The sequence below is a fragment of the Macaca nemestrina genome, chromosome 12 (genome assembly GCF_043159975.1).
Source record: "Macaca nemestrina isolate mMacNem1 chromosome 12, mMacNem.hap1, whole genome shotgun sequence".
Classification (NCBI taxonomy): Eukaryota; Metazoa; Chordata; class Mammalia; order Primates; family Cercopithecidae; genus Macaca; species Macaca nemestrina.
This window is the reverse complement of record NC_092136.1, coordinates 73240440-73263110: the sequence shown is the minus strand read 5'-3', so window position 1 is coordinate 73263110 and position 22671 is coordinate 73240440. Positions and strand designations below refer to the sequence as shown.

General features: G+C 41.0%; 1 protein-coding gene across 11 annotated transcripts in view; it reads left to right on the top strand.

Annotated features, from left to right (window-relative positions):
• LOC105468732 (C2 domain containing 3 centriole elongation regulator) overlaps positions 1-22671 on the top strand; it is a 155797-nt gene that overhangs the window by 90686 nt on the left and 42440 nt on the right. For all 11 annotated transcript variants that reach the window (XR_011610922.1, XM_071075279.1, XM_071075276.1 and 8 more), the window contains 5 exons: positions 2689-2957; positions 3610-3699; positions 10495-11097; positions 14599-14943; positions 21428-21566. Coding sequence is in view for 10 of the 11 variants with exons in the window: in XM_071075279.1 (XP_070931380.1) it covers positions 2689-2957; positions 3610-3699; positions 10495-11097; positions 14599-14943; positions 21428-21566 (1446 nt within the window). In the remaining variant the exon portion in view is untranslated. The remainder of the gene's footprint in view (positions 1-2688; positions 2958-3609; positions 3700-10494; positions 11098-14598; positions 14944-21427; positions 21567-22671) is intronic.

Genomic DNA, 22671 nt, shown 5'->3' with positions numbered 1-22671 from the left:
GATTGGATGGCAGGCAGTTCATTCTAAATCTCCCATTTGATCTGTGTCATATATTCAAGGAGGGAGAGCAAGAAGTCAGGCCAGTTCTGATACAACACTCTTCTGGTAGGTTGGGAGAGGTTCACAGGATGTGAGACAATGCATGGTATAATGGAAACAGAACTGTTCTAGAAATCAGATACTGTGGCTTCTAGTCTCATCTCCATCTCCTACTAGCTGTGTATGATCTTGGGCTGATTTCTTTACTTCCCTGAGCTTCGGTTTCTTCATCTGAAATGGAAATTTTAAATTCCTACCCTGATTTTATAAGGATCAGTATAAAAATTAACAAATATGAAGTCATTTTAAAAACTACAAACTATCGTACCAATATACAGATTTTTCTGATTACTTCCACTTGTATAGATAATTGTGACCTTTATTTGCCAGTAAAATCAGGGAAGTAAGTTTTGCATTGCCACTTACTGAAAAGAATTCTTGGTGTCCTAAACTTACCCCTCTTTTGAATCCTTATGCTGGCATCTAGATAGCAGGTGCTGTAAATTAGTCTTCTCTCCTCAAGAAACACTAGCCTCCATCTTACCTGCCAGTGGTCTTCCTGAAAATACATTGTTGGTGCCTATGTAAAGTAGGCACTTCTTATTGACTTGCATTCTTCTAACTCACCTGATCTTTAACTCAGAGTGAATAGAAACTTTCTTGGACATAACCAGTAGTCTTTAAATGCCACGAAGCTAAGGAATTGAGGCTACTTCACTACTGAATATCCAGCTGAGCCCAAGGCATGACACACAGAGCAGATACCCAGCAAATAACGACTGAATGAGTGAATTCAAACCAGCTTGGGGCCCAAGCCTTTCTGCCATCTCTGAGAGTTCCCTATTGAGAGTCCTTCACTGTCCATAGGCAAGTTCTCTCCTTTGTATATATTATCTAATGTTATCTTTACAACACCCTATGAGTATTTTATCCTCATTTTTTTTGAGACGGAGTTTCGCTCTTGTCACCCAGGCTGGAGTGCAGTGGCGCGATCTCGGCTCACTGCAACCTCCGCCTCCTAGGTTCAAGCGATTCTCCTGCCTCAGCCTCTGAGTAGCTGGGTTAACAGGTGCCCGCCACCACGCCCGGCTAATTTTTTGTATTTTTAGTAAAGATGGGGTTTCGCCTTGTTGGGCAGGCTGGTCTCGAACTCCTGACCTCAGGCGATCCGCCCACCTCAGCCTCCCAGAGTGCTGGGATTACAGGCATGAGCCACCGCACCCAGTCTATCCTCATTTTTTAAGCTACTGCTGGCATTCAATTTATTTTCACCCCATTTTTCCTAGACATAATATATACTTCATGGTATGCTATTGTATGGATACACATTAATCTTCTGTTAATGATAAATCATCTATTAATGATCATTAATGATAATGAAAAGGAAAAAGTGTTTCTTTTTTTCTTAGAAATGAAATTGCAGTAAGCATCCAGATATATATCTTTCATATTTATATACTATCCTTATATTAACCTCATCTTAGTGAAGAGGAAACTGAGACTTAAAGGAGGTTGAATAACTTATTGAGAGTCACACGGTGAGTAAATGGTGGACCCAGGCTTCAAACCCAGATCTGTATAACTCCAAATTACTACTCTCTACTGGTATATATGAAGTACAGTAAGGTTTTAACAGGAAGGAACCCATAAGTCTACTTTAGGGATATCAAGAAATGCTTCAAAAATAGGGGACTTTTTTGCCTAGATGTCAACTTTATCCCCTTGGGGAGTTTAGGGAAAGGGAGTTTATCCCACACTGTAGCTACACACAAATGACTTGACTGCTCTTTATGAGTGTCATTAAAGGCATGTAGATTCCATTTGTACATCATGGAACATCTGTGCTGAGAAAGAGAAAAGCAGCCCCAGACTTCTGGGAATTGGGCCGACTTTCATAGGTAGACTTTGGTGTTTTCTTGTTGAGCATAAATAATCTTACAGAACATCAGCATCAGACAAGATCACTGTATTACTATGATGAAGTGAGGCAAAAACAAGACAGTTCAATCATCATGTCTAAGCACAGACCAAAACAAGGTCACTTATGCAAACCATAGAAACACCCAACATCCTCCTGTCTGGCTAAAATGAGTGACAGTTGCTGCTTCACCAGTTATAGCTTTAGCGTTACTCTAGTATTCCCTCCATCTAGATAAGATTCTTTAAGAAAATCAATCCAGAGCAAAGCCCTGCTCCTTTAAGCCCTCACCCAAATCAGCTAACACTAGCCCAATGTTGATAAGCCCTTTCTGATACTTCTCACTGAGATGTACTGTGGTTCCCCATGGTATATATTTTCCTTAATTGCAATGAGCAGTAAACCCAGCTTGTTCAACTAGAGTTGGTGCCTGTGGTCCTTGACTTAAGGGCATTGACAGGACAGTGGGTCATCCTCAGGGTCACTCTGATGGGCAGATGTTATCCCCCTCCACCCCCATATACATATGCCATGATATCTAGATTACTAAGAAAGCCCATTGTGGCACTGCCAAAAGCCTAGATAGCATATAGAAAGAAAAAAAAAAGAAAGCATATAGTTGGTTTTATTCTTGGTGGTCTCGTAGAAATAATGAAGTTATTTTCCAGGCAGTCAAGCTGATTTCTAATATTACCATGGTATCTTCTCATTTCCACCCCTCTCCTCTACAGGGCTTTGGCTGAACAGGAACCCGCTTTACAGTTTAGTGCCACAGTTGGGGTCAATGCCTCTGTCACCACTCATCTCTCCTTCCTGCCCCAGGGAGAACAGCGCCGAACTCACCCTGTGGCCTGTTCCTTCTGCCCTGAGTTTTCCCATCACGTTGAGTTCACGTGTAACTTGGTGACTCAGCACTGTAGTGGAGAGGCCTGTTTCCTAGCAGAGTTGTTGGAGTTTGCAGAAGTTATTTTTGCTGTCTATCATGAAAATACCAAGTCAGGTGAGCACCATATGACTTGTCACAATCAAAATTAAAAGAGGCTACATTTTTAATGGTGTAGCCCTTCCTAGGAGATACATACTGAAGTATTTAGAGGTGAGGAGTCATAATCTCTACAACTTATTTCTGAAAGATAACAGCAAAAAATAAGGATATGTACTAAGTATGTAAGAGAAAGATAGTGTAGAGAGAAATAAAGCAAATGCGTCAGTGTTAATGGGTGTATCCAGATGAAGAGTGTGTAGGAGTTCATTATTGTGTTTTTGCAACTTTTCTATATTCGTGAATTTTTTTCAAAACATTTAATTTAAAAAATGGGCTGGGCACAGTGGCCCACACCTGTACTCCCAGCATTTTGGGAGGCCGAAGCGGGAGGATCAGTTGAGCCCAAGAGTTCAAGGGTGCAGTGAGTTATGATTGCACCACTGCATTCCAGCCTGCGCGAAAGAGTGAGACCCTGCCAAAAAAAAAAAAAAAAACTGAGGCCATTCAGGCTTTGATTGGGGCATGAGCAAGAGCAAGATAATCTCTAATGTATTTTACAAAACTAAGATTTAGTTCATGTAAGGGGAGGGTTGTGTGGATATACTGTAAACAAGCTCCTTGATGAGTAGACCATCAAATAATTGTTCTTTTTTGCTTGATTTAACAGCCAGTGATATAATCAGTATTGAGTCATGCAAAGAGTATCTGCTTGGAGTAGTAAAAGTTCCAACAAAAGAGCTGCTGATCAAGAGATCTGGTAAGGATCCCAGATTATCACTTTCTGATGCCACCCTTTCCCTTTCACTTCCCTACAAGAGATCATCTCTGTCTCTCTTATAAGATGTTCAAAAGAAAACACAAGCCCTTGGCCAGGCGCGGTGGCTCAAGCCTGTAATCTCAGCACTTTGGGAGGCCGAGACGGGCGGATCACGAGGTCAGGAGATCGAGACCATCCTGGCTAACACGGTGAAACCCCGTCTCTACTAAAAAATACAAAAAATTAGCCGGGCGAGGCGGCGGGCGCCTATAGTCCCAGCTACTCGGGAGGCTAAGGCAGGAGAATGGCGTGAACCCGGGAGGCGGAGCTTGCAGTGAGCTGAGATCGGACCACTGCACTCCAGCCTGGGCGACAGAGCGAGACTCCGTCTCAAAAAAAAAAAAAAAAAAAAAAAACACAAGCCCTTAACACACGCTTCTGAACTTTCTCCAATACCTCAAATGTTTTCTTGAAACTTTTTTTTAGTTTAAAGATCTTAATTTATTTTATTTGCAATCTGGAATACTTCATTTCATAAAATGAAATGTGTTCCAATGTTCCAATGAGCTGAACAGAAGAGGTTAATTTTATAGATGGAGAAAGCCTGAAGAAAGGATAAACACAGGCTGGGCGCGGTGGCTCACGCCTGTAATCCCAGCACTTTGGGAGGCCAAGGCAGGCAGATCATCTGAGGTCAGGAGTTCGAGACCAGCCTGGCTAACATGGTGAAACCCCCGTTTCTTTTTTCTATTTTTATTATTATTATTATTATACTTTAAATTCTAGAGTACACGTGCCCAACGTGCAGGTTTTTACATAGGTATACATGTGCCATGTTGGTTTGCTGCAACCATTAACTTGTCATTTACATTACGTATTTCTCCTAATGCTATCCCTCCCCCGAACCCCCACCCCATGACAGGCCCTGGGGTGTAACGTTCCCTGCCCTGTGTCTAAGTGTTCTCATTGTTCAATTCCCACCTATGAGTGAGAACAGGTGGTGTTTGGTTTTCTGTCCTTGTGGTAGTTTGCTCAGAATGATGGTTTCCAGCTGCATCCATGTCCCTACAAAGGACATAAACTCATCCTTTTCTATGACTGCATAGTACTCCATGGTGTATATGTGCCACATTTTCCTTTTTTTTTTTTTTTTTTTTTTTTTTGAGCCAGAGTCTCGCTCTGTCTGTTCCCCAGGCTGGAGTGCAGTGGCGCGATCTCGGCTCACTGCAAGCTCCGCTTCCAGGGTTTACGCCATTCTCCTGCCTCAGCCTCCCGAGTAGCTGGGACTACAGGCGCCCACCACCTCGCCCGGCTAGTTTTTCGTATTTTTTAGTAGAGACAGGGTTTCACCGTGTTAGCCAGGATGGTCTCGACCTCCTGACCTCGTGATCCACCCGTCTTGGCCTCCCAAAGTGCTGGGATTACAGGCTTGAGCCACTGCTCCCGGCCGTGCCACATTTTCTTAATCCAGTCTATCATTGATGGACATTTGGGTTGGTTCCAAGTCTTTGCTATTGTGAATAGTGCCGCAATAAACATACGTATGCATGTGTCTTTATAGTGCATGATTTATAATCCTTTGGATATATACCCAGTAATGGGATCGCTGGGTCAAATGGTATTTCTAGTTCTAGATCCTTGAGGAATCGCCACACTGTCTTCCACAGTGGTTGAACTAGTTTACGTTCCCACCAACAGTGTAAAAGCGTTCCTATTTCTCCACATCCTCTCCAGTGTCTGTTATCTCCTGACTTTTTAATGATCGCCATTCTAACTCGTGTGAGATGGTATCTCATTGTGGTTTTGATTTGCGTTTCTCTGATGAACAGTGATGATGAGCATTTTTTCATGTGTCTGTTGGCTGCATAAATGTCTTCTTTTGAGAAGTGTCTGTTCATATCCTTTGCCCACTTTTTGATGGGGTTGTTTTTTTCTTGTAAATTTGTTTAAGTTCTTTGTAGATTCTGGATGTTAGTCCTTTGTCATATGGGTAGATTGCAAAAATTTTCTTCCATTCTGTGGGTTGCCTTTTCACTCTAATGGTAGATTCTTTTGCTGTGCAGAAGCTCTTTAGTTTAATTAGATCCCATTTGTCTATTTTGGCTTTTGTTGCCACTGATTTTGGTGTTTTAGTCATGGAGTCCTTGCCCATGCCTATGTCCTGAATGGTATTGCCTATGTTTACTTCTAGGGTTTTTATGGTTTTAGGTCTAACATTTAAGTTTCTAATCCATCTTGAATTAATTTTTGTATGAGGTGTAAGGAAGGGATCCAGTTTCAGGTTTCTACATATGGCTAGCTAGTTTTCCCAGCACCATTTATTAAATAGGAAATCCTTTCCCCATTTCTTGTTTTTGTCAGGTTTGTCAAAGATCAGATGGTTGTAGATGTGTGATGTTATTTCTGAGGCCTCTGTTCTGTTCCATTGGTCTATATATCTGTTTTGGTACCAGTACCATGCTGTTTGGGTTACTGTAGCCTTGTAGTATAGTTTGAAGTCAGGTAGCATGATGCCTCCAGCTTTGTTCTTTTTGCTTAGGATTGTCTTGGCAATGTGGGCTCTTTTTTTGGTTCCATATGAACTTTAAAGTCGTTTTTTCCAATTCTGTGAAGAAAGTCATTGGTAGCTTATGGGGATGGCACTGAATCTATAAATTACCTTGGGCAGTATGGCCATTTTCACGATATTGATTCTTCCTATCCATGAGCATGGAATGTTCTTGCATTTGTTTAGTGTCCTCTTTTATTTCGTTGAGCAGTGGTTTGTAGTTCTCCTTGAAGAAGTCTTTCATATCCCTTGTAAGTTGGATTCCTAGGTATTTTATTCCCTTGCGAGGGTGGGCAGGTGGCGAATCCAGCAGCACATCAAAAAGCTTATCCACCACAATCAAGTTGGCTTCATCCCTGGGATGCAAGACTGGTTCAACATATGCAAATCAATAAACATAATCCATCCCTTAAGCAGAACCAACGACAAAAACCACATGATTATCTCAATAGATGCAGAAAAGGCGTTCGACAAAATTCAACAGCCCTTCATGCTAAAAACTCTCAATAAACTATTGATGGAACATATCTCAAAATATAGGAGCTATTTATGATAAACCCACAGCCAATATCATACTGAATGGGAAAAACTGGAAGCATTCCCTTTGAAAACTGGCACATGACAGGGATGCCCTCTCTCACCACTCCTATTCAACATTGTGTTGGAAGTTCTGGCCAGGGCAATCAGGCAAGAGAAAGAAATAAAGGATATTCAGTTAGGAAAAGAGGAAGTCAAATTGTCCCTGTTTGCAGATGAAATGATTGTATATTTAGAAAACCCCATTGTCTCAGCCCAAAATCTCCTTAAGCTGATAAGCAACTTCAGCAAAGTCTCAGGATACAAAATGAATGTGCAAAAATCACAAGCATTCTTTTTTTTTTTTTTTTTTTTTGAGACGGAGTCTCGCTCTGTCGCCCAGGCTGGAGTGCAGTGGCGTGATCTCGGCTCACTGCAAGCTCCGCCTCCCGGGTTCACGCCATTCTCCTGCCTCAGCCTCCCGAGTAGCTGGGACTACAGGCGCCCACAACCGCGCCCGGCTAATTTTTTGTATTTTTAGTAGAGACGGGGTTTCACCGTGGTCTCGATCTCCTGACCTTGTGATCCGCCCGCCTCGGCCTCCCAAAGTGCTGGGATTACAGGCGTGAGCCACCGCGCCCGGCCTATCACAAGCATTCTTATACACCAGTAACAGACACACAGAGAGCCAAATCATGAGTGAACTCCATTTCTCGAAACATTTTAAGTCTTCCCCCTAATCATTCTGAAGGTCTTCTAATAAAACAAAGAAGCTCAAGACATTATACTATCATCCTTCCCTAAGAAAGATGATGATGATGATGATGAAGAATATGGCAATATCCATTATATTATATAGTACTTTGTAAAATATTTTCTCAGATCTTGTTTGAGCTTCACAGTAACCCTGACAAGTACGGATATAGGATCTTATTATTTTCATGTGTCAGATGAGAAAACTTAGAGAGATTAAGTAGTTTGCCAAAACCACATACCTAGTGAGTGGCAGGACCTGAAATGAAATCCAGATTCACTCATTATTTTTCCCTATTTTTTCTCTCACTGTAGAAGGAATAAGGATATAGGATAAATGCCCCCCAAAGTAGACACAACCACCAAGGCAGTCTGGAAATACTGATCCCATCCTACTTACTAGTAACTGGGTGACCTTGACCAAGTGATTTGACCTCTCTGAGCCCCCATTTTCTTATCTTATGGGATGGATACAGTTAATCCTGATAAGTCTATAAGGTAGGAACTCATTAAATTGGTTATATAAAGTACCTGACACATAGTAGGTGTGCAATAAGTGTAGGTTTTCCTTCTGTTGTCCATCTTCCTGCCTAGGATTGTGTAATCTAGTTTGCAGAATTCTGTCACACATCTCCCAATTTTTTCGTGAGTTAATATTTGAGCACTACCCTAATAAACAGGTACTGTGTATGTGCCTGCCAGACAGAAGTCTGCACAAGTTGATATGGGATTCAAAACTCCCTTCTGTCACTTATTGTTTGTGATCTAAACAAAGTTACTTCATCTCTCAGATCCATAGTTTCCTCATCTGTAGATATGGAAATAGTAATATCTATTTCACAAGATTATTAAAGCATTTAATGAAATCTTACATGTGAAAAATCTTGGCACAGGGCTGGGCACATAGGACACCTCAATTTCCTTCCTTCTATAACTTAGCTACAGTTTGGGAGAGAACAAGCACCATCTGGGAAATCACATCTCTGTGAATTAAAATTAACCCCTTGGATATATACCTTTTAGATAATTAAGGATATATCATTTGTCTTTGTATTCAGCGTATTCTAAAGTGAGCACTCTATTTTGTTTTTCCCTACCTATACCCTCAATTATAGAATCGCAGAGCTAAAGTAACCATCTAATAATCTATGCAGTTCTTAAACACTGAAATGGCATGAAATTTTGTGTCTACGTGTATTTGTTTATTTTCGGGGGCATAATAGCTTTCATTTGAGCCAAAAGGGTCTGTGACCAAAAAAATGTTAAGAACCATTAAGCTGTGGGGAAACATAATCATAGAACCAAAGCCCTAGGCTCTTAGGCTATCAAGCTGAAAAAGAGCCTTAGAGATCAAAATTTTCAGCCTCCTCATTTCACAGAGAAAAACTAAGAAGGCCCAGAAAAGCTAAATACCTGTGCAAAAGTCATAAAACCTTAAGTAATCTTCAGCAAATTAATCTCCTAAATCTTCTCATTTGTAAAATACACTCAGTAAAACATTTCTCAGAAAATTGCTGTGAATATTATCATTCCGCAATCTGTTTTATATAGTGCCAAAATCCAAAAGACCCTGAAAATAGAAGTTTTTTAACTCATTGAGGAGCCAAGTCTGACCTCAGCTGATACGAGACTTAGGCAACTGCCTATTTATGTAAACTTTTATTAAAACACACTGTGCCCATTAATTTACAAATTGTCTGTGGCCACTTTATTACCACAGTAGCTACCACAGTAGCTGAGTGACTGCGGCAGAGACCATATGGCCCAAAAAGCCTAAAGTATTTACTATCTGTGGGCCCTGATATATAATATTATATAATATTCAGTTTATGTACTCTGTTACCTTTCTAAAACCTGAAAAATTCTAAATTCAGAAATAAATCTGGCCTTAAAGGTTTCAGATAAGATAGTGTGAACCTGTACTAGGTGCAATGTAGACTTTAGAGCCAGCTAGACCTGGAGTCAAATTCTGGCTCTCTTACTTGGTAGCAGTAATAAGGTGGACAGGTCTCTGAGCTTCCACTTTCTCACCTGTAAAATAAGGATTATTATCCCATTTAGTCCTCAGAACTTCTCAGGGTTATCAGAGGAATTAAATGAAATAATATCTGTAAAGGGCTAGCAGAATTTCTGACACATACTAGATGTTTAATAAAGAGTAGTTTTTGGCCAGGTGCTGTGGCTCACTCCTGTAATCCCAAAACCTTGGGAAACCAAGGTGCAAGTATCACTTGAGGCCATGAGTTCAAGACCAGCCTGGGTATCACAACACAACCCTATCTCTGCAAAAAAAAAAAACAAGCACAAACCTTTTTTTGGAAAATGGCCAGGCATGGTAGCACACACATATAGTCCTATGTTCTCGGGAGGCTGAGGCAGGAGAATGACTTGAGCCCAGGAGTTCAAAGTTACAGGTAACACTGCACTCCAGCCTGGGCGATAGAGAAAGATTTTGAAATCTAGCACCTGGTCCTTGGTATGTGTTCTCTAAATGCCGATTCCCTTGGTAGAAGACTTGAGTCTAGACCCCAGATCTCTTTTGACCCCGGCCTTTTCTATTGTACTCATAGTACTATAAACATTTCACACTTTTAAAGCACTTCTCTCTCAAAGCTCTTTCTAAACCATTATCTCATTGGATAATCATAACAACTTTGGGAGACAGCACTAGCATCAGTTTTCCCATTTGTGAGCTAAGGAAACCAAATCTGAGAGAAATTAATGGCTTGTTCATAATAAACCACTAGATCTAGCCATAGCCAAAGAGAACTCAGATCTTCCAACTCCTAGCCTTTGTTCTTCCCATCTAATCTCATTACCTCTCAGTGGTCAGATGAACACAAACTCTGATTCACTGGGGTATGTCTTCTGTTCTGTCTTGAGCCAGGGTGATGGGATACTATGGGGTGGAGAGTAACAAACTTGTTTTTTGTTTACTTTTAAGACTATAATTGAGAATCTTTCTTTTCTCCCATAAGGAATCACAGGATGGTATCCTATCATTTTACCAGAAGATGGGGGCCTACCTCATGGCTTGGAGCTCATGCAGAAGATCGTGGGTGGTCTGGAGCTTTCAGTTTCCTTCACGCATCGTGGAGATAGAGAGCGGGTCTTGGAAGCTGCTGAGCTATTGGGCTGGAGCTTTGAGAACAGCCTGAAAGATTTTGTCAGAATGGATGAAGGGGAGCCAGCCACTGTCACCATCTCCACCCCAAGGCTGTGGCTGCCCATCCATTGCGTGCTGCTTGCTGGCCACAACCATATTCATAAGAATACATATTGCTACCTTCGCTACAAGTTCTATGATCATGAAGCCTTTTGGACCCCTCTCAAGAAACCCAAGGAATCTGTAAACAAAAAGCAGATTATCGTCACTTTCAAGGCATCCAAAAGAGCAGAAGTCACCAGGGGACCATCACTGCTTTGGTACTTCAGGGAGGAGAGGCTAGAGATCCAAGTGTGGCAAGCTTATGGCAATGATAGTGTGGAGAGACCCCATCAGACAGACAGCTGGATTGGCTCAGCCTATGTGGACCTGGCCAGACTTGGGGAGAGGTCAGCGAGGACACTAACTGTCAGTGGTAAGTGAGGAGCCCAATTCAACTCTTGTAGTTTGAGCACCTGCTCTGTGTCAAACACTATGCGTGACACTCTGTCAGACATTACTTTACTTGACCCTCCCAGCAATCCTGTGAGATAGCTATTATACCCAATTTATATTCATTAAAAAGAAGACTGAGAGAGATTGAGTTACCTGCCCAGGGTCACAGACTAGTAAGTTTTCCTTCCATTATTGCACACGGAAAGATTAATAATAATTTAGTAGTGCTTCTTGTAACTAAGGAGATTATATATATATGTGTGTGTGTATATATATGTGTGTGTATGTATATATATATAATATTATATATATGTGTTCTGGGGTACATGTGCAGAATGTGCAGTTTTGTTACATAGGTATACACGTGCCATGGTGGTTTGCTGCACCAATCAACCCGTCAACTACATTAGGTATTTTTCCTAATGCTATCCCTCCCCTAGTCCCCCACCCCCTAACAGGCCCTGGTGTGTGATGTTCCCCTCCATGTGTCCATGTGTTCTCATTGTTCACCTCCCACTTATAAGTGAGAACATGCAGTGTTTGGTTTTCTGTTCTTGTTTGCTGAGAATGATGGTTTCCAGCTTCATCCCTGTCCCTGCAAAGGACATGAACTCATCCCTAAAGAGATTGTTTTTAAAGTTCCACTGCCTGCTTAAGAAAGGGTGTTATCTAATTCTAGTACTGTGGTGGGATCAACATAGGTCGAAGAATTGGCTGTGAACTTCGTAGCATTAGGGTGCATCCAAACTCATCAGATTTTTGCATTTAACATAGTGCTTAGAACATTGTTAACACTTATGAAATAATGAATGAATTTAGGGAACTACTTGTAACCACATATATAAGAGCCTATATGATCATCTAGAATGCTAGTTTATTAATTATATTGAAAAGCATACCTACTGAGGGGACCAGGATATTCTTCCTCTCTGGTCACCACATCTTGGAACCATAAAGAAAATCTATATGGTAATAAACTAGTTGACAGAGCAGAAAAGAAAAGGGTAACATTTTGCAGGTGGCATTTTTGTGCTGGGTGCTTTTCTTTCAAACATTTGCTTGGTACTTGATACATATGCTTGGACCTGGGAATTCAAAGATGAGTAAGAACTAGTTCCTGAACTTAAAGAGTTTACGGTCTAATAGGAGAATACAATAGTAAGTAAATAATTACAGTGAGGCATGAGAACTATGAAAAAGGTATTCTTGGTGCTATGGGAATGCAGGGACGCAACATCTCTAAGGATAGCATCTCAGTGAAAGTGATACTTGACCTGAGTTTCAAAGGATGTAGGTATAAGTCAAGGAAAGGGGTAAAGAAAGGTGTTCTAAAGAAGGGAACAGCATGGGTGAAAGTACAGGAGAATGAAGCAGTTTGATAGATTTTGGGGACTATAGTAATTTCGGACAGCTGCATCTTAGCATACATAGATTTGGAAGTGATTAGAGATGAAGCTAGGGAGGTAGGCAGGAGTACTGTGTTGAAAGCCTTCTCTTCTCAGCTGAAGTTTGGACTTTTTCCTGAGAGTTATGGAAAATTAGTACAATGGTTTCTGAATACAAGAGGAGTGTATAGCTTTGCATTTAGAAAAATAAAGCTAGTGACTGTAGTTAAGATGAATTAGGGGTAGCCAGAGTAGATTCTTTACAAATATGATCTTTATTCAGCTTAATATTGCGGTCCAGTTAGTTGTTATTTCCCCAACTCTACAGTCGAAGAAACTGAGTCATGACCCTTTGTTAGCCCTATTAGCCCTGTGCTCAGACCCTATTGTTGAGTGGGTGGCCCAGGCTAGAGGAGAACTGAGTGTATCTAGGTGATCATCCCAAATTCTCTGGTTCTTTCTGGACCTAACAGGTATAAATCTGGCTCTGTTGAGCACATCAAATGCCATGTGCTCTGTTTTATCTGAGCAGGCCTAGAGTCCCTTCAAAGGGACTACAGAAAATGTCCTTGAAGTGAACCAAGTTCACTTGAACTAAAGTTTATAAAGACAGGCTTTTAGCTTCATTCTGCTGAAGAAAGTAGGTTTAGGACACTGAATTTAGATCTAAGTATAGGAACTCAGACACAAATATCTCTTTTTATTGAGTGCTACCAAAGGTAATATTTAGCTTTTCAGATCATCCATTTCCCTCATACTTCTCCATATCCCTCTTGTCTGAGCTTTTTATTCTCTTGTACACGGGTCTTATACAAGGCATGTCATTTGATGTGTTTGTTGAATGAATCAAGCCATCCATCCAACCTTACTTCCATGTTTTGTTAATTTTCCCGAGGATAAGGATTTAACTGTGTTGCTTTTGGGTGTCTTCCCGCCTGTAATGACCTGCCCTTATTTTCCTTTGATAATCATAATAATTTACACATTGCTTTGAGAAGAAAACTGGTTATCTAAAACAGGAAAGGTTTAATATTATTGCCATCTATGAATCAGTTAACTCCATTTTCCTGAATTGAAATGAGTCTAATGAAGCAAACTTTGAGATTCAGAAGGAACTATTAGTACCTTCTGTTTTATAAATCTTATTTTAATATTCAGCAAGTTGGTGAAATTCAAATCTCTGGGCTTAAATGTGCCACTTACTGGAAGAGTGATGTTGGCAGTTTATTTAACTCCTCTGAGATTCTGGCATATGAAAAACACCCAACAAATATTAACTCCCCTTATACTTCTTTCTGGTCTCCGCTTACCTCCTACTTCCCCTCCACCCCCGAAAATATTGCCAGAACCCTAGTGAAACATAGCTAAATTGAGTGTCAAGACAGCTTCCCGATAGGGAGAAGGTCTAAAAACAGGAGCCCATGAGACACGAGGAAGAGAAAATAGGCCACTCTTGATTTCATCAAATCTCAGACTTCTTTAAGTCTTATTGCCTCTCAGCGCATGAATCCCTTCCACAACAGCTCTGCCTGGTAGTCGCTTGGCTTTGGCTTTAAATCAGAGATCTTACTACTTTCATTACTTGGGTTTTTTGTTTGTTTGTTTGTTTTATTTTGTTTTGTTTTTTGAGACAGAGTCTTGCTCTGTCACCCAGTCTGGAGTGCAGTGGCACAATCATGGCTCACTGCATCCTCAACCTCTTGGGCTCAAGTGATCCTCCCACCTCAGCCTCCTGAGTAGCTGGGACTGCAGACACACACCACCATGCTCAGCTAATTTTTGTGTTTTTTGTAGAGATAGGGTTTTAACATGTTGCCCAGACTCTTGAACTCCTAGACTCAAGCAGTTCGCCCACTTCAGTCTCCAAAGTGCCAGGATTACAGGTGTGAGCCACCACACTCAGCCTACTTTTCATTATTGAAGATAGTTAGGGCAGGGTAAAAGTTTTCTTGTTTTCTACCAGCTTCATAGTTTCTTTTGCAAATTGATGTATTGGGGTTTGTAGACCTTTCAAAGGAGAAAGGACCACAGTACCCTCAGTGAGTATTTCCTTGGTTCCTGCTTGACTAGCCTTATTCTTCTCCATCCTCTTTTAGGTGTGTATCCTCTGTTTGGACGAAATGCTTCCAACCTCTCAGGAGCTGCCTTGCGAGTTCATGTGGTTCTTTCTTCTCTTTCCTCACACCTTGAGCCCACTCATGAGCTGGACTCTATGGACTGCAGCAGCCACAGTGAGTCTGAGCAACTCCCCAGAAGAAATGATGAGGTCCAACTCTCTCCACCGGAAGAAGTCTCCTGCCACCAGAAGTCTCCTGCCTCCACTCAGGTCCCCTGCAGCACCACAGCTGAAGTCTGCCTGACCCAGGAGGGCCCTGCTGAGTTGGATGGAACATTTGCAGTCAGCATCCTAGTAGAAAGAGCAATGCACTTGAGCTTGAAAGGTATGCTCTCCTCACCTATCCAGGAGCATATGTCTAACTCTTCAGGGTGTGCTCCTTTCTTCACAAGTCTTTCAAATCATGGCAGGATCTGTTAATTATCTTAACTGATAAATATTTTTTTCTCAATCCTAAAGGTTTAAGCAACATGAAAGCTTTTCTGAACTTGTTGCATATCGTAAATTCCCCAGTCCAGCCACCTGAGTATCAACCTAGATAGATACTTCTCTTTTCCTTATCCACCATCAGATCATCAGACCCCTAACTTGTTCTCTCTTAAATTTCTCACAGAGTTCTTTCTGTTCAGCCAGGTCAAGGCAAGCATATGGTAGACATCTGACTTTCAGACGTCACTGTTGTATCCTGATTTCCACCCTGCAGTGATAAGCCCATGTAGTCCTTCCTCTCACAACATGTATGTGTCAGTCAGACACTGTGCTGAGTATACAGTATAGACCTATAGTATAGAGACCTGCCCATCGTCTCTTTGAGTACAGACCTGCCCACCTGGCTCTGCAGAGCACATTAACTATGTAACTTCAGGTCATTTTACCTAGAGGCTAAATAACAAGTGATTTACAGGTCTGCGACTCGTGCCAGAAATGTGAGAGGTGTTATGTCTCATATTCATAAAACAGGAGGACATTATGTTTGCTTTGCTGCATCATGAAGATCACAGTGCTGGGATAAACAAACAACACACAGTCCCTGTCCCCAAGGAACAGACAGCCTAATGGAGAGATATGTTAACATTTTTGGTACAGAGGAATAAACAATATGAAAGAGGAAAGCTGTGGGAGGGTGGATGTGGTGGTATAGGAAAACTTTGAGAACACAGAGGGAGTTTTTTTGCTAATGGAGTGGTCAGGCCTCAAAGTATTGGTGTCACTTTAGTCTACTCTTGAAGGAGGAGGAGCAAGTTTGCTGAATGAAAGAGGAAAAAGGCATTCTAATGAGAAGAAATAGCATGGTCAAAAGCTTGGTACTATGAGAGAATGGGACATTGGCCAAAAAAAGGTCATTAAATGTGAGTAAAAAGTAGTGAGAAATGGGGCTGGAAAGACTAATTAGGCTACATGGGCAGCATTTTGTATGCTACATGACTGACACTGCAGGTGAGATGAAACCAACAAAGCCTTAATCTGTGGAGAGACAAGGTCATATTTGTTGACCAGACATGAAATCTTGGTGGCAATATGAAAAAGATACTGGATAAAACTGAAAGCAGCAGTCACTGAGAGGGCCGTCACATTAGTTCAAGTTCTGAAGCCTAAAGAAGCAAGGTAGGCAGCAAGAATGGAGAATAGGCAACAGAAACGTTCTCGTAGGAGACCATTATTCTACAATCTGTACTTCTGACTTTCCTCTTGCCTTAACAGTGTTCTCAGAGTGTCTGTCCCTTTTATGCCTTGGAAGCTCTTTCTTAAGGAAGGAAATGAATGGTTCTTTCGTGCAAACCTTTATGCAGAGGATTAACAAACAGCCCCGAATTCGGAGCTTTGCCTTTAGCAAAGCTTAATTCTGAAGCAGCTCTGAAATGGTCTGTGGTCACCACTGTAGTCCTGGTTCTGAAAATAAAAGAACTTCTTGGATACTTTTGTAAGAAAAAGCTCTGAGGAACCTTCTGTTAAGATCAGCTTCAATACTCTTAAGATTTGTACACTTACGTTAGACAAAACAGGTGTTTCTAGCCCTGTTTTACAAATGAGACAAGTAAGGAACAGAGAGGTAAAATAATTTGAAGTAGCATAAGTTATACTGAGTAAAAAACAAAATCAGATTCAATATTATCAACTTTTAGAGGCATTCTTTAGCCCATCCAGGCAGAGTTCAGGGCCCCTCTGGGTCCCATGTGTTTTTAGCATAGTCTTTATCTTCTTGGGTTGTAATTATCTGTCTGTGCCTGTCTCCCACAGATCAAGAATTATTAAATGGCATAACTGGTTGACCTCAAGTCTTCTTAACTGTTCTCAATGTGCATCCCAACCCTGTGGAGGGGTGTAGCAGCCTTCTTTTGGGCTGCTTCCAAAAGTATTTCAGAACTTGACCTTTTTCAGAATGTAAACAGGCCCAGATGAATTTCCACCTACAAGAGGAGAGCCAGAGAAACCTGATACACCTGCTCTCCCAAGCTGATTTCTTTTTCACCCACCTATTTGGCTAAAAGGAATGTGTCTGTTCAAGTCTAAATAAGGAACTATCTTTTTCCTAAGTTAAAATAGTTTTATTTCAAGGCCTTTAGCAAATAGTAGCTTTCAAAATAAACTGGAGGATGGCCGGGCGCAGTGGCTTACACCTGTAATCCCAGCACTTTGGGAGGCTGAGGCCAGGAGATCACTTGAGATCAGGAGTTCAAAACCAGCCTGGCCAACATGACGAAACCCTATCTCTACTAAAAATACAAAAATTAGCTGAGCACAAGCCTGCAATTCCAGCTATTCAGGAGGCTGAGGCAGGAGAATCACTTGAACCCAGGAGGCGGAGGTTGCAGTGAGCCGAGATCGTGCCACTGCACTCCAGCCTGGGCAACAGAGTGAGTGAGACTCCATCTCAAAAAATAAATAAATAAATAAACAAATAAAACCAGAGGGACAGGGGGTATTGCCATAAGAGACAGATGTGAGCAAGATTGATATATATCTAGAATTAGAATTTTACTGTGGAAAGTGGTTTGAGAGCCCTTACTTCTGATGAGAAAACTGAGGCCCAGGGAGCCAGAATGAAGTGGTGTATCCAATATGTCACACTAAAGCAACGGCAGAGCGTATATTGGAACCTAGGTGTCCTGCCTCTAGGAACAGTGATTGATCCTCTCTGCTGATCTTTCTCAGAGCTTTCTTGAGAAGATGTTGCTATCCTCTATGAGTATGTACTGCAAGCAGACAAGGCAACTCTTCTCTGTAACCCTGGGCAACTATCTGTAGACAAAGGGCAGTGGGGAGTCAGCAACCCTTTAATAAGGGCCTTGGGACTACTCTGTGCATTCAAAGAGCTCTCAGTCTAGTGAGGGAAACACAGATTATTATAGAATATTTGAGAGTTGCTATGGTAGAGCCAGGTTATCTCTTCCTAGTTGTGAGGATTTATGACATTTTATTGAAAGAAATCAGTTGAAGCTTAAGACCAAAAAGGAAAATGGGAGAAAGAATGAGAGATGAAAGCTATATCAGGCAGAGGAAACAGAACCCACTCCAGCCATTTTAAGCAGAGAGAAGTTTAATATAGAATATTAAGGTACTTTAAGTCATTAGAAGGTCTAGAGGAGTGGGCTTTAGGCTAAACTTTCAGGAGGAAACCACTAAATCTTTTAAGTTCAGAATGCAGTGCCAAAACTGAAATCTAAGAATCAGAAGCTCTTGTCATCGCCATTGCCACAGGGCCTCTCTCCACCCAGGGACCAAACGCTAGATCAGAAAACACAATGTCTCTACATCATCATCCTTGTTATTAGCAAAAGCAGAAGGAAAAGGAAGATGTCCTCTGCCTCCTGCCCTCCAGATCTTTTGTGAGGGCATCTGATTGGCAGAGGCCAATTTGCATCCATACCCTAGCTGCAAAAGAGTCCAAGAAATGTAGCTTTTAACCCTTCCAATCTGTACAATAGAGAGGAATACAATGCAATAAAAGTAGGCGGGAGTAGATGCTCCACAAGTCAATCTGCATAAATACTGTTCAGTTTCACTAAAACTTTTAAGAAGATAGCTCACTGGTTACTACTATTTTATTAACCTTTCCCTGTTCTTTCAAAAATACGCTTGTAACTCCTACTGCTTTCCTTGATTAGCCTTAAAAAAGGTTTTTTTTAATAGCTTGTAAACCGGTTTGGCCAAGTTGTAGCCAGAGGTTGTTTTGTTTTGTTGTTTTGCTCCTCATAGAGTTCTTCTCTATATCTTTAATGCTTTCCCTGTTCTAAGGCTCCTCTGCTTCTTGGTTCAGCCTTTTTCCAGGTCCTGCTTTGTTGGCAACTTGCACATGCCTCAGTTCTCTCCTGCTTTGTGGACGCCACTAGATCTTCCTTCCAAGGCTAGCATCTCTCTTCAGTTCTCCTTCCCAAGCCTCCTCACAAAATCTCCATTCTATTTTCTCTTCCCATCACGCAGTTTCTTTCTTTATTAATTATTTCCAGTACAAATGACTGAAAAAGTAATGTCATCTGGTCTGGTTTTGTGCCCTGGGTGCTAGAAGTCACAAGATTAAATAATAAGCATGTCAATTTTTTAACAAAGATTTGGGAACAGAAATGCTGTTTTTCATTTATACATTTCAGATACAAATATAGTTGTATTATGGAATATAATATAAAACCTTCCTGAATTGCTAAAATAAAAGACAAGCCTGCTAGATGTTATGCTTATTATAGTTGTTTCAAGGCAACCGGGACTCCTGCACTTCAGAGTTTAATGTTTATTCTTCTCTGAATCATTGTTACTTTGGTGGGAAAGTTTGAAAAGAATTGGTCTAATGGAAATTCTTTAGTTTGAGGAAAACATATCAAAGCAAAGCTATAGCTACTTTTCTTCCCCTGAAAGAAATTTTAAGTTGGAAGCTCTGAGGGTATAAAGTTCAGTGATTCCACCTAGGGAGGCTTGTCAGAGTAGATGGTACTAGAACCTATCTTTTAAAGACTACTTGTTAAATATTAAACTGCATGTGGAGAGGAATAAAATCAGCAGTTCCTGAGTGTTAATTTGTTCATCAGAATGCTTTCTGTCCAGAGGGACAGACTGAGGCCCCTGGAGGAGTACTTACTGAAAGGAGCAGCGAGATGGAGAAAAGGGTGGAGCCTCAAAGATGAACTTCACCTACAGGACAAGTGGGAGTATGGATTTGGAGAATTCTGAGCTAGACAATTAGAAAGAAGACAACCCAGTTAGAATACACATACAGAATCTGTTCCCTGGAGCATGTCGATTATGTTTAGGACATACTTTATTCCTTTCTGCTCTGCTCATCTCTTTTCCTTCATCTGTAATCCTGACATTCATAGCATTTTAGAGCTGAAAGTGATCTCATGAAATATATAGTCTATGTTTTGTAAAGTGTCTATTATTCAGTGCTGTCCAAAAGAACTTTCTACTATGATGGAAATGTTCTGTGGGTTCAGTGTCCAGTATGGTAGCCACTAGCCCCATGTGGCTATTGAGCACTTGAAATATGGCTAGTGCAACCAAGGAAGTAAATTTTTTATCTTTAGTCTTAATGAATTTAAAGGTGAATAGCCACACGTGGCTCGTCGCTTATCTTCCTGTACAGCTCAGTTAGACTATCTAGTATCATCAGCCGTCTGCATTTTACACTGTCTTAAGACAGAATAACTTGACCAAGTCTCCCACATTGAAACCTGATCTTGTAAAAATTAACATTAGGTATTCTCACCAGCACCAAGTATTTTACATTTGTTAACCCCATAGTAGAGGCAATATAGGAGACATTTTAGAGCATGGACTCTGGAGCCAGAATGCTTGAATTGGACTCTCAGGTCTACCATTTAATAAATATGTGACCAACTAATTAATTTTTCAGTACCCTAATTTTTAGAAATCTGTATGATAGAAATAATAATGATAGAAATCTATATGATAGAAATAATCTATATGATAGAAATAGCTATCATATTTCTATTGTTGTTGTAGGGTTGTTGTAAGGATTAAATGAGTTTATATATATGAAGTACGTAGAACAGTGCCTGGCACACAGTAAGTGATATATAAGTGTTACTTACTCTTAGTATTTGTCTTAATTCTTACAATATCTTTGGAAGTGTAAGTATAATATGCCCAGTTTTACAGTTGAAGAAGCTATGGCCTAGATACTTCTTGCCCAAAATCACATAGCACATTTATGGCAGAGCTGATATTTGGTCATCTGACTCTTAGGTTCAGGACTCCTTGTAGTTCTATCTTATCTTTTGCCTCTCAACACAGTATTTTCCATCTTCCCACAAAGTACAGGACATGAGAGAAGTCACTTCTTTTTGGGGAATATTTATGAACTGAGTCTTAAAAAGACAGGGTAGTAGCAGAAAGGTCACCGAAACATTTCATCCATTGATTGATTGATTGATTGATTGATTGACACAGTCTCACTCTGTCCCCCAGACTGGAGTACAGTGGTGCAATCTCAGCTCACTGCAGCCTCTGCCTCCCAGACTCAAGAGATCCTCTCACCTCCTGAGTAGCTGGGACTACAGGCATGTGCCACCATGCTTGGTTAATTTTTTTTTTATATACATGGGATCTCACTGTATTGCCCAGGCTGGTCTTGAATTCCTGCGCTCAAGCTGTCCTCCTACCTTGGCCTCCCAATGTGCTGGGATTACAGGCTTGAGCCACCACACCCAGCCTGAAAACATTTCAGACACAGGGGGATAGCTTGAACAAAGACCCCATAGGTAGAAGAGGGCCAGGAATAGTCCTGCTTGTGCCTGTATAATCTGAGGCTTCTTGTGTACCCTAAAGTACAGTCACTCCACTGTATTCTATTTCAGGGAGCCCCTTGACAGAGCGGAAAGTATCGATACCCAGTTGTTGTGTATCCTTTGCAACAGCCGATGAATCATCTCCTGTATACACCCAAGTGGTTGAAAACACAGATTCCCCCATCTGGAATTTTCAACAGCAGTCAAGGTTTGTGTTATCTGTTTGTTCATCAGCCTTCCAGAATCTGCTTTTTGTTCCAGGACACAAAGTCAGAGCAAGGAATATAACCAACGCGATTTTTGAGCAGACCTGGAAAATGCTTTTGTTATCCCAGCAATTATTTAATCCTAGTGTTTATGAATTCACAGCAAGCAGTGGTTTAAAGGTTTTGTTTTAATGTTTTTAACTCTTCTCAGTATGCTCAAAAATTATTCAGTGAGAGGACCTCTCTGTTTTAGGCACTTGGAATTAAAGATGATTAAGATACTTCATGCAGTTGAGGAGTGCATGGTCTTACCTGGGAAAAAATATCAATAACAAATTACCATCAAGCTGGGTGTGGTAACACATGCCTATAATCCCAGCTACTGGGGGAGGGGAGGGGTGGCAATGTGGGATGGTAGAGCTAAGGTGGGAGGATCACTTGAGCCCAGGAGTTTGAGACCAGCCTGGGCAATATAGTAAGACACTGTCTCAAAAAAAAAAAAAAAAATTACAATAAGGAGAAATAAGAAGGGGATGCTGGTAGAGCTCAGAAAAAAAGATTATTTAGGACAACCTAGAAGTTCAGGGAAGGCTTCATAAATAAGACACCTCAGCTAAATATTGAAGAATGTATATAAGTTATCCAGGTGAATAAGAGTTGGAAAGATATTCCGAACAAAGAGAACTAATCTCAGAAAATGCTGTGGATTTTCATCCTTGGAAAAGACTTCTGGTGTAGTGGAAAGACCCTGGGCATTTGAACCAGAGACACTTGGCCTCCAACTCCATCTCTGTAATTTACTGACTGTGTGGTCAAGTTACGTAACATCTGTGAGCCACAGATTCCTCTGTAAAGTGAGGGTCATTTTTATAAGGTCATTGTGAGGTCCAAATTAGATGACATTTAGGGCCTTATGGTACAAAGCAGGTATACAACAAATGTTAGGTCTCCTTTGGGAGGCTCAAAAATAGGACGTAAAGTCCTGTCAGGCACTGTGCAGTGCCACTCAGATTTTATTAGGACAAAGAGGGCTAATTAAATGTGAGGGGGCTGGCATAGGAAACCAAGAATTAAACTTTATTAAATGTGATGCAATGTTATGATAAT